Source organism: Stenella coeruleoalba (assembly GCF_951394435.1).
Source record: "Stenella coeruleoalba genome assembly, chromosome: 20".
Taxonomy (NCBI): domain Eukaryota; kingdom Metazoa; phylum Chordata; class Mammalia; order Artiodactyla; family Delphinidae; genus Stenella; species Stenella coeruleoalba.
This window is the reverse complement of record NC_137166.1, coordinates 1,831,523-1,844,018: the sequence shown is the minus strand read 5'-3', so window position 1 is coordinate 1,844,018 and position 12,496 is coordinate 1,831,523. Positions and strand designations below refer to the sequence as shown.

Below are 12,496 nucleotides of genomic sequence, written 5' to 3'. Positions count from 1 at the left end.
AGCGGGAAGCCCGCCCTTCAGGGCTGTGCCTGTCCTGCCCTCATCCCGCCGTGACACAGTCACCTAGCTGGCCTGCAGGGGCACCCCAGCTCAACCTCGCAAATGAGCCGGGGGCCCCGGGGCTGTGCTGGACGGCCCGCCACCCTCTGCAAAGTCACCGTTCCTCTGCCAACGGACCCACGAACTCGCACTCACACCCTGGTCCACCGCCCCCCACCCCAGGGGCTCCACCCGTACCCCATCCTCGTGCCCGAGACAGCAGGAAGTGCTGCCCAGTGGGGGAGGGAGAACCCCTTGGCTGGCCTCCTGGGCTGCTCTCACCCCATGGCCCTGGGGACAGCTGGTCACACTTAGAGCCGGGCGGGCCATGAGCGCCAACTCCAGTTGCGGCCTGGCGGACCAGGTGGCTTGAGTTCAGAGTCCTGTCTGCAGACCGCAAGGGCCACACGTGCCCAGGGGGCCACCCGGGCCGAGGACAGGGGCTGGCCCACGGGCTCGGGGATGCACGGCAGCTCCCCCATCTGTTATTTCTCAGGACCCCCCTTGGGTAGCGCCTCCGGGACCCTCCCAGACCCTGAGCACAGGGTGGCCGGTGGGGAGCTGCCACTGCTCGGCCCACCAGCGTACAAATGGGACGGGTGCCACCAGTCTCTGGGAGGGCGCATATCTGAGCAGTTCCCAAAGGCTCCTGCCCAGCCTTGCCTGACGTGACCTCTCACCCCGGCCTGACCGGTTATCTCACTCTCCAGGCCCCAGGGTCCACCTCCTGATGATAACTCTTCACACACAGGCTGCTGTCAGCTGTCAGCCACTGAGGGCCAGCCTCCCAGCCCCTTGGTACACGCTGCGCAGCCGACTGGCTGTCTCACTCGCAAGGGAGAGCTTGAAAGGCAAGGGGACCTGTTTTCGTTTTAAAACACCAAAACAAAACAAAACAAAATACAAAAAACACACCCAAATCTTAGTTCCCCGAACCCGCACCCCCTGCAGTGGAAGCGCGGAGCCTTAACCACTGGACCACCAGGGAAGTTCCTCTGCTCAATATTCTGTAACAACCTAAATGAGAAAAGAATTTGAAAAAAAATAGATATGTGTGTATGTGTAACTGAATCACTTTGCTGTACACCTGAAACTAACACAACATTGTTAATCAACTATACTCGAAAATAAAATTAAAAATTTTTTAAGTTAAAAAAAAAAACAAAAGAAACCACACACCCAAATCCATTTCCCTCTCTGACAGAGGGTGACACCCTGCTGGGATTTATCAGGCCCAGTGACCAGGGCTGCCCCTGGACTTTGTGTATTGCCAGTAACAAAATCTTCAACAAACCCGGCAACGAGGGCCAAGTGTGAGCACCTGCTGCGTGCTCTCCATCACTCAGCGTCCCCGGCACTCCCGGGGGTCCCCTCACCCTCACCCCCTCTGCTGACTCGAGGACAAACACACCAGACAACGGCATGACCGAGGCCAAGAGAACCATCTGAAAGCAGAGCACCTGGGGACTGGCTGGCCCCCCACTCATCAGAAAACCCACCTACTGTCCCCACGTCCTGATGGGGCCGCAGCCGTGGACCCTCCCTCGTCCCCGGCCCAGCGTCTGTAGGGACCGTCCCCCTCCAGGATGGAAAGGGGAGTGCAGGTATCACTTGGGTTTCATGCAGGGTCCACGGGTCAGAGCCCCAGAGCCTAGAACCTCACTACCAAGTGAGTCCTACGAAGCCGCCGGTGGCGTCCTCAAATGAGTCTCTGAAGAAGGTGCTTTCTGTACGTGGCTTCAGGACGCCTAAGAAAAAGGGCCAATGCTTGAGACAAAGCCAGTCTGAGGCCCAGCGGTAACTGCCACCCCACACAGGTGGGAGGGGCCGAGACGCCAGGCAGACGAGCCCCGTTTTACCCGCAGCTCTGCCGGCAGGCCCCCGGCGGCCCCCGAGACAGGAGCGGAAGTGGCTGGCAGGCGGGGCCTGCTGCAGGAAGCCGGGCCAGCCCGGTCTCTTGGGGCAGCAGCTGTCACAGGGCCGGAGAGCAGCAGGAGCTGACTACCGTGACTGAGGCCGGACGAGCCCTGGGCCCAGGCAGCCGGCCCACCTGCCGTCCGGAGCTCTACCCGCCAAACAGCTGCACCCGCTGGGCACCTGGACCCGGAGCCCTGGCTGCAGGTGGGCCGAGGCTCCTCCACTGTGGCCAGGGAAAGCCTGGGCTTGCGTGATCCAGGCGGCTGGGAGAGTGACCACCGACAAAGTGTCCAGTCGCTCTGGCGTTCTTGTCCTGCCTTTACTCTACTGTCCAAAACCGCCCAGCACACGGGGACCCGGCGTTCACAGCGGGTGCCTGGTGCATTGGGGCCTCCACTCTGGTCCTGGACACCCAGATATCCGCTGGGCTTGGTGAGAGCCCCCTCCACCCCAGGCCCGGCCCCCCCCCCCGATGGCCTGTGCCTCCACAACCCAGCACCTTCCCCTCCTGCCCTAACTCTGCTGCCTCCTAATAACAGATAGGTCTCCCCCCCACCCCGGAGCCTATCAGAATCCCTGAGGACCTCGGAAAACAGGTCCCCGCAACCCAGAGCGTCTGACTGGGCAGGCCCGAGAGCCTGCATTTCTGACAGTTCAGGGAGAACCAGTGGGTGACTTCACGACGTGTAATTCACCTTGACTGGCTCTAAGAGAGTGCACGCACAGGACCCAACTGTACCCCGAACACCTGAGAAGGCCGACCTCGCTTCCAGGCGCGCTCAAATACAGAGCCCGCTCAGGGTGACGGTCCAGCTCCTGACCCACCCAGGACCCCACCACCGGCCACTCCAGATCGGAGCCTCCAGAGTCTGGAAAACGGAAAGAAAATGAAGGAATTCTCAGGGGCAGGGGCTGCTCAGGTGGGACCAAGGGCTCCAATTCCAGTGTCTGATCTCCGCGGAGAGAGGCAGTGGCCACAGGAGCCAACGGATGCCACACCTCAGTCCAGTTGGGACGATGCCCCTCCAACACCCCCACCCTTGTCGAGCCACTGATTTCCTGCAAAAAGAACTGCTAACAGGCCGAGTCACATTTTCAAATGCGACCAGCCCTGGAACGTGTTTCACGTTTTCCATTTTTAACTGGGGCTGGGCGACGCCTGGCCACAGAGCTCCCCCTGCTTGGTGGTGGGGGTCTCAGCGCGCATCAGGAACAGGGCTGACACTTCATTTCAAAACACACCAGGACTTCCCTGGAGGCGCAGTGGTTGGGAGTCTGCCTGCCAAGGCAGGGGACACAGGTTTGATCCCTAGTCTGGGAAGATCCCACATGCCGTGGAGCAACTAAGCCCGTGCACCACAACTACTGAGGCTGCGCTCTAGAGCCCGCGAGCCACAACTACTGAGCCCACGTGCCGCAACTACTGGGAGCCCACGTGCCACACTTTCTGAAGCCCGCGCGCCTAGAGCCCGTGCTCCACAACAAGAGAAGCCACCGCAATGAGAAGCTCGTGCACCGCAACGAAGAGTAGCCCCTGCGCAGCAATGAAGACCCAAACACAGCCAAAAACAAAAATAAATAAATTAAAAATAATAATAATAAACAAAACACACCAGAAAAAGGCAGATTCAGTTCACTCTGAGATCTGCTGACACCCGAGCCCTGAAGTTAGCAGAAACCCCTCAAGTCTCACTTTCTTTGGTTCTTCTGAAGCAGAGCCCTGCAGAATACAGAGGTTCCCAAAGGTCCCCCCGCCTCCACCCCCAGCCCCAAGGACAGCCAGGCCCATAGGAGGGAGCCCCCCTCCAAGTTGGCCCTGATTTCTAACATGCTGTGTGACCTTGGGCAGGTTACTCAGCAGGTCTGAGCCTCTGTTTCCTCATCAGCTAAATAGGAATACTGCTGCTGGCCCCACGGGTGCGTTTTAACATGCAGACATGCCGACAGGCACGCCTGCTGAGTAAAGACGCGCTGAGGACGGCTGAGGCTGTGTGTGCAGGGGACTCCGTGGTTAGTCTCCATCCCTGGCTCGCACCTCTGTGGTCTGGAATCCCCCCGCCACCCACCCAAACCTGCTGCAGCACCTGAGGGTGAGAGGACACTGCAGCATCCACCCAGCCCCCTCATTTGCTAGTTGGGGGTCAGTGGAGCTCAGAGAGGTTGTCCAATGTGCCGGAAGTCACACAGCAGTCACCAGGGGAGTGGGGTGAGGACGCCCAGGCCTCCTAAGTCCCACTCCCATGTTCTGGCCACTTGACTGGGGTCTTCAACCCCAGCTGCCCGTGACAGGTTTCCCCCCCCTGGCTCCCCCAGCACACACTGTATGTACTATTACAGGCCTGGCTCTGCCTGGGAGGGCCTGTGCGTCAGTCCTCTGACCATGTGGTCCAAGGTGCAGCCAGGGAAGAGACCCACCAACCAGAGCAAGTCCCACAGGGCCCCACCCACCACGAACACACAGCTACTGACACCCGTGGAGGGGAGGGGACGGCTGGGTGGGGGGCACAGAAGCAGGCTGTCGCGGTTGGGGGGTGGGGGGGGCCTGGCAGGGCTGACTTCAGAACCCTACGACCCTGGACAACAGCCCGGGCTGAGAGTCCCTACCCACACAGCGAGAGGGCAATCCCTGGTCACCCGGGATGAGGCCAGACATGGACCCTCGACGACCCTCTGTGCCTCAGCAGGTGAGCTGGCCCCCCAACCCCCCGACCCGGGAATAAGTGCTCATAACCGGACTCTGGTGACCTTCCCTCCCCACCCAGACCCCCGAACCCGGCCCCTCAGCCCGAGCTGTCAGCCCCTCCTGGAACAGGCCGCCTGGGGGCAGCTTCTCTCCCCACGTCCCTCCCAGCCACACGCACCCCATCCCCGCCTCGTCCTTTCCCTCAGCTCTGAAGGGGTCTGACACCACGGCTGGTAACGCGTGGGGTGTTGCTGCTGTGTGGGGTGCCCAGCCAGGGCCCCTCCAACTGCCGCTGTGTCAGACACACCTGCTGTCGTGCTGCGTCCCTGCAGTCCCTCCAACACCAGACCCTCACCGTGACGGCCGGCCAATCACACGCCCTCTGCAGGCACAACGTGATCACCCCACCGTGCTCCAGGCTCTGAAACACAGGCCCCGCGAGGCCCAGCACCCAGGCCCCGGGTCACGCAGCCGGAGAGCCGGAGCCAGGGCCCTCGCAGGCCTGCCAGCTGACTCAGGCTGACAGGGTGCCCTAGAAGGGGACCAGCTGAGGACACAGCCCTGCAGCCAGCGTCCATGCCGAGGGCTGAATCTTGTACCGGCCTTGGGCAGCTCACGTGGACAGGGACAAAGCGCTAGGGGGCCACGGGGTTACGGGGGGCCACGGGCCCACGTCTCTGGGCAGGGGCCTCGGTTCCGTACTGGCTACACTCGGGGCGACTCACAGACGATCAGGCTGCCAGCCAGCAGCCAAGGTCAGGGTGACGCAGAGGGCAGATTGGGTTCCCTGCAGCAGGCCGGAGACTTCCCAGAGCAGGCGCATCCCCCGGGGGGGAGGGTGGCGCAGCCCGGAGGACGCCCCTGCCTGAAGGCAGGTCTGGACACACATGCAAGGGGGGAAACCACCCCTCCCTCCGGCTGCCCGGTCAACCCCCACTCCCAAGCAAGAATGCAGGATCCTGCCAGGACCGAGGAGAGAGCTGGGTGGGGAACTCCTGCCAGGAGGTACAGGGGACCCCAACCATTGAGCCAAGAAGCTGCTGGACTGGGCAGTGGTCCTGCTGGGGGGAGAGGACAGGACAAGGCCCGTTGGTGGGGACAGGCGTACTCTGGGCAGCTCCCCCAGCCAGTAATCCAGACAAGGGCCCAGGAAGGTTACCCTGACTGACTGGGGGTGTGGAATCACGTGCCCCCCGGTCCCCGGCACCTGCTGTGAGTCACCGGAGGGGACAGGAACTGGAGGCCAGCGTGGGCATGGGACAGGGCCCGTGGCCACTGGGTAGATGAAACCCATGGGGCACCTGTCAGCCACCCTGCCCTGGAAGCTCGTTTGCAAAGTTCTGAGAGGAAGACGGAGGTTTTTCTAGATGGTTTCCTATAAGGGGTCCGACTCCCCACAGTGCGGGGGCAGTGCTTCCCGGAGAGCCCAGGACACACACACACCCCAGATCCACTAGTGTGTGCCCCTGAAGACCTGGCGCCTGGACATGGCGACCGACACTGTCCCGGACGCCTGATACCCCCAGCACGGACACGGCCGTGTCCCCACGCCGGATGAGAGAGGCAGCTCCGGAGGGGAAGGGCACCACAGCCCCGGCTCCCGCCCACCGCGCCGCAGTCTCCCTGGCTGTACAGTGGGGGTGATGACACTGATTTCAAAGGCTGGGCCGTTTATGCCGTGACAGGGGCACTGCTCTTGGGGGTCGGGGGGAGGCTCCCAACCCGGACGGGGCCCCGGGGTTCTGGGAAGCTCTCACCGCGAGTCTGGGGTGAACGAGCAGGGTGGACACCTCTGAGCAGGGTCTGCACATTCCATGGGATCATCAAAGGGGTCCGTGACCCAGAGGAAAAGGGTCAGAAACGCCCTCCCTCAGTCATGCGCTCTGTGAAGTACCCGCCACGCCCCGTGACTCGAGCCGGAGCGCTTTCATGTCTGGCCCAGGAAGTCGGATTTCAGGGCTAATTACCATGCTATCGTCTACACTCAGCTCACAGCTCGCGATTCTGGGGTTGCCAGCTCCTTGGAAACACCCAGAAGCCTCTGCTTCACGTGGCGAGGGGTTCAGGCCGGGCGGCTGGCAGGCGTCCAGACACCCTGAGCCGGCCTCGGGCTGTGTGCCGGCCTCGCTGTGACAGGCCTGGTTTGAAGCCCGGGGACACAGCGGTGGACACGCCGGGAAGCCTGGGGGAGAGGGTGTGCTGCCACCCCCCACCCCCTTCGGCTCATGACCCCAACGACCAACTTAGCCTGGAGCCAGCTGGCCACGGCTCACCCCCAGCCACCAAACCCCTGCCTCATCTGCACCCTCCCCTGCGGGGGACAGCTGTGCCCCAGCCCTGGGCGGGGCCACCCCCCCCCCCCCCCCGGCAGGGCCGCGGTGCCGCCTGTGCGATGGGCAGCTAAGCTCCGCTCCTGACAGGGAGACGCTGGCCTCCCTCCTCTCCAACGCTCTCCTTCCTTCTTTCCGCTAATAGAGGGGAGGAGAGCAGTTTGCAGGGCGGCTCAAGAGGTCAAGGGCGAACGCCAGAAGGAGGGCACAGCCGCCATGTGACCGGGGTCCCCGGATGCCATGCTCGTTAGACACGCAGTGGCCGAGGCTCCTCACAGACACCCCCCACGAACCCCCATGTCAGATGCGGAAACTGAGGCTAGGAGGGCCCGCGAATTCCTCAAATCAGAACCCGGGTCTGTCCACGTGCAGAACGCAGGCTCTTTGCCTGACACCAGTGGAAAATATCTCAGGTCACGGGTCGCTAGAGGAACAACAGCTGAGGACCCCCTGCCCCCACTCCACGCAGGTCTGCGGGAGGAAGGGTGACTGGGGCGGCGGCAGCTCATCTCGGGGAGCCTGGGCAGCCGCTCTGTCCCCTGTGAGAAGGCAGGAAGGAAGCGCTTTGCAGGCCACACCGAGGGCCACCAAGCCGGAAGGGGACGCAGAGTCCCACTCCTGGCCACCAGCAGACCTGCCAGGTTCTACAAGATGGACGGGTGACGTGCATGACAACTGGGGGGTCCGGGCGGCCGTCCTCCGCAGTGGGAGAGGGAGAAGGGCGGGTGGCCAGGCCTGCAGCCACTTCCCTGACACCTGCGTGTCCTGGGCGGGAGTGACCACAACTCAGACAGGGCCCCATCTGGCAGAGGGAGATGGGAGCCTGTTCAGACGCCTTCCCTTCTTCTCCATGAGATAAAGGACTCAGTTAGGTCGCAGCTGTTTCTGAACCACAGTGGCTCCCAGGTACCTGCCCTGGGCAGCTCCTCTCTGTGTATGCCTCGTCCAGCCTCTCCAGATCCCCCTGGACCCATCAGAGAGAGAGGCGGCCAGGAAGGCTAGAGACATCGCAGACGAAAACCCGGCCAGGCGAGAGCCTCACCTCTCCCGAGAGACTTCTGTCGCAAAGATAAACCCAGTGTCCCCTGAATCTCAAACTAACGCTACCAAGTTCTCGCTAAGCGATAGATAACCCGTGCAAACCAAGCTCCCGGGGCCATCGGCAGAGAGTCACGGGGCTCGTGTCCCTCTCTCACCTTCATGGCTCGTTAAAAACATGGAAACACCAGGGCCACGCCATGAGAGGGCCCCATTTCGTCAGACCTACCAGAAAAGGGGCTCGTCCCCTCCCCCCATCTATACTGTCAGTGGGATCATTCTAAGCACCAAAGCCAAACTGAGGCACAACAAGAAGAAAGGAGCTGTCCTGGGGCGAGACCAGGGGACAGGAACGGTCCACTAGCAACACCGAGAAGAGCGTGGCTTCTGAACCCAGGATACACTGTTCAAAGAGCAGGCCCGGGGCCGCTCGTGAGGCACCAGCACGGGCTGCTGGGCCAGGGGTGCACGTGCCCCCTGTGGGGAGGGGCTCAGGGAGCACGCGACGCAGAGGGTCCTTTCTCCTCTCGAGGAGAAGTTCTAGAACCCACCCTGTGTGCAAGAAACGAACAACATTCAGAAACTTTGTGGCTTTTTGCCGCCTTCTCAGGCACCCCGCAGAGCAGGCCCCCTCCCTGCATGGCCACAACCTTTCTCTGTGCCCCCGAGAGCAGCCCGGGCCAGCGGCTCCGAGTTCCGCCAGCCTCGGGCAGGCCCACGTCCCCCTCTAGACACAGCAGGCTCTAGACTAGCGCTCACTCCTGCAGACAACGTATCCCTTTTTGTTACTGAAAACCTCCTTTCCATCAGAAAAAGCAACAAACGCCCAGCTCACACCCAAAGGGGTGCTGTTCACGTGACCCTCCACGCTGGTGACCGGAGTCTTGGTGAGGGTGTACCCGCCACAGCCCCTCCAGAATCCACCCCGAGCCTTTACCTGCTTAAACCTAAAAGTTTAAGAAAGTAAGGCATCCATTTTCCAAGACTAGAAAGTGGGCCCTTTAAAGGCAGTATCACGTCATTACGTCCCGGGCCGAAACATTAAATAAGACCTAGCAATGATGAAAATCGCACAATTAAAATTCTTTAATTGGGGCTTTTCCTTACTCAGCCCAAAGCACCGTCTGAGAAGCCCACCAGAAGCCACAGGTTCCCCGTCCTCAGGCAGATCGACTGTTGCCGTGACTATTCCTAGATTTGGACCAAAAGTTTTTATAAGCTGAGATCCTCATCGCTGAGACTCCCCCAAAAGGCAAAACGCTCCCCCCCCCACAGCGTAGTTGCTCTGTCAGGGTGTCAGGTCTCCTGGGGTCACCACTTCCCAGAGCGTGCCTCAGAGTTCTGAAAGCCCCTCAACACTACCACCACCACGCAGTGAGCTTATGCGGGAAGCTGGTCCCCAGGCTCAGAATCCCAACAGCATCGGCATGTCCTGCTGGTCAGAAGCCGCTCCAAGGGATGGCACAGTCCCCTGAGTCTTGGGGCTCGGACAGAAACCACAAACCAGCCCTGTTAGCTCTGCACTTCTGTGCACCGTCAAGGTGCAGACAGAGCCTCAAATTAGGGGGCAGCTCTGAAAGCAGGAAACTTCCGTCTTGCAAGCCTCCTTAGACGTTCGCCAAGGGGTAGGGGGAAAACTGCAGCAGCCACAAAGCAAAGAAAATTGCGTGGCTTTTGGTACAAGTGATTTTTTTTTTTCCTGAAATCCCACCAGAAAACAGCCCACCAACGTACCAGGACCTCCTCCACCAACATACTGGGGCCTTATCCACCAACATTTGGACTGTACCCAATGGCTGTGTTTCAGCACAGCTTGGGACCCCAAAGCCACCCTGCACACATTTAAGTTTCAGCCAAGCACCTCTCTTTTACAACTCACTAGGCAACCTTCAGGGCACTCAACACTGCTGCCTACGCGAGCAGCTCATTCACTGCCCACACAGAATCTTATTACTATTTGGTTTTGTATGAGTCAGCCTTTCCTGATTAGCTGGTTTGAATGAGGTGTGGGGTGTTTTTTTTTTTTTGGTATTTTTCTTTTTAAACTACGATTTCTCTCTTGAAAAAGGGAGTTTCCCTTGGGAACTCAAACAGACAGGTAGTTGGCTTTTGAAATTCAAGCACTCCACGTGGGTGCCTTGCAAGAAAGTAAGGATATTGCTTCAGCTCCAAGAGCTCTGGATGGACTAAGTGGAAAGGTTAGTTCCGGCCTGAGGCTCAGGGCGGAGACCCTGCTTGCTGTCTGCCGAATTCCCAAGGCGGTGAGGAAATGAATGAATGAAACGCACGTGGGTTCTGGGGCTAGTGCCCTCAGTCTAAAACTGCGGGGTCGGCCCGGGGCCGCGGAATGTGAGCATGGCCCAGGAGTGCCGGGAGGGGCCCGGGACGCGGGCGCGCGGCGGCCTCGGCTCGGCGCCCCCCACCCACCCGCCCGCCGGGGTCCCGAGGCCGATACTCACGCACGCAGAGGCAGGCTACGAGCTTGGCGGCATCCTCGGGCACCGGGCAGGTGGGGAAGAGCGGCTTGAGCAAGTACGTGGCGAAGACGAGCGCCACGATGTACTGCGAGGAGGGCCGGATGATGAGCAGCTCGATCCAGAGCTTGAGAAAGGCGGGCAGCGAGCCGTAGACCTCGAGCATGTAGGCGTAGTCGCCGCCCGACTTGGTGATGGTGGTGCCGAGCTCTGCGTAGCAAAGCGCGCCCACGATGGAGAACACGCCGCACACGGCCCAAACCACCAGCGCCAGCCCCGGCGAGCCCGCCTCCTTGAGCACGCCGGTGGGCGTCACGAAGATGCCCGAGCCGATGATAGTGCCCACGATGATGGCCACGCCATTGAGCAGCGTGATGTTGCGCTTCAGGGTCACACCCTCGCCCTCCGCGCAATCCGCGCGCTGCGCCGCCAGCATCCGCTCCCGCGCCTGCCGCTCCTCCTCCTCGGCCGCCGCGGGGGCCGCAGCCGCGCGCCGCTTCGGGCCCGAGCCCGCCATGCTGCCGCGCCGGCCGCGCAGAACAGGGCCGGGCAGGGCCGGACACGGGGCCCTCGCCACCCAACAGAGAGAACCCGCTTTGCCGGCGTGGCCACTACGTTAACCGGCTCCGCGCAGCGCCTTTTATACGCCGCCGCCGGCCCCGCCCTCCAAGCCCCGCCCTCTGCCCGCGCCGCCCGCCCTGCCCTGCACGCTGCGGTTTACTCGCCTGGCTGGGGTTCGGTGTCCGCCTCTGTTGAGAGGCACCGGCCGGCCCCGCCCCGCGCACGTGGAGCTCGCGGTGTCCCGCGGAGCATGGCGGGCGGTCCGGGCCCCACGTGGTTCCGGGGATCCCAGCTCCTCCCCGCGCACGTGGAACGCTGGGCTCCTTGCCTTCCTAGCTAGCTCCCTCGTCGCCCCTGCCCCCCTCCCGCGGTGGCCCCTCCCACGCACTGGGGACCCCGCTGCTCGTGTGGGAGCGGGCGGTGCAGCAGGGCCGACCTGGGGTCACAGCACAGGATGGATGGGATTTGAGGCGCCTTTGGGGCTCAAAGAAGGCACGCTTGCTCCGCTGGCGGGCGCCCAGCCCCGAGGTGGTAGGCGCCCTCGTGGTCTGCTCACCCTGGGGACTTGAGAAGTATTAAGATGATCAGAACCACCTCTCCTCGGGGGGAGCTTGAGGGCCTGAGGTCCCGAATCCCAGGCTTCATGAGTGCGATCTCAGAGAAGAGGGAAGCGCTGAGGCCACATCTGAACTCATTCCTGGGCTCAGAAATTCTCATTTTATCCCAAGGGGAACCTCCTTGCCAAAGAGCAGCGTTCAGGGGCTCACAGATTTGAGAGGTAGCGACACAGACTCTGGGAAACCAGGAATCTGCAAAAGCTCAATTAAATTGACAAAATGGGGGGGCTCCCAGAAGGAGCACCGTGAGAACTCCCTCCCCCAAATCTACCTGGAAAATCCAAAGGCACGCTGCAGGGTGAAGGGGCTTTAGACTTAAAGAACTCCAGAGGCTCCTGGATAGGAGGGGCGGCCAGGTAACTAGGGGTCGGAATGGGGAATGCAGGATGACCAGTCACCCCAGGCCTGGAAGCAGGAAAGAATCAGAAATGCTACCTGATGGGCTTCCCTGGCGGCGCAGTGGTTGAGAGTCCACCTGCCGATGCAGGGGACACGGGTTCGTGCCCCGGTCCGGGAGGATCCCACATGCCGCGGAGCGGCTGGGCCCGTGAGCCATGGCCGCTGAGCCTGCGCGTCCGGAGCCTCTGCTTCGCAACGGGAGAGGCCGCAGCAGTGAGAGGCCCGCGTACCGCAAAAAAAAAAAACAACAAAAAGGAATACTACCTGATTAAACTGACATGTACACAGGGAAAGAATTTAGAATCCCATCGCAGGTGAGTTTAGCCAAGGCATGTCATTTGGACCTTCCACATCCCCCCCAGTCAACCCCCCCGTAAGAGGCCAGCCCTTCATCTGCAGTGTTCCAACCAAATGAAATCTTGGCGGCGGGAAGGTCAC

General features: G+C 61.4%; 1 protein-coding gene across 2 annotated transcripts in view; it reads right to left on the bottom strand.

The window, feature by feature from the left end:
* Positions 1-11,083, bottom strand: part of SLC7A5 (solute carrier family 7 member 5) — a 30,006-nt gene extending 18,923 nt beyond the window's left edge. For both annotated transcript variants that reach the window (XM_079907154.1, XM_079907155.1), the window contains exon 1: positions 10,467-11,083. In XM_079907154.1, coding sequence (XP_079763280.1) covers positions 10,467-10,998 — 532 coding nt within the window. In that variant the 5' untranslated portion in view covers positions 10,999-11,083. The remainder of the gene's footprint in view (positions 1-10,466) is intronic.
* Between the last annotated feature and the right edge of the window lie 1,413 nt (positions 11,084-12,496).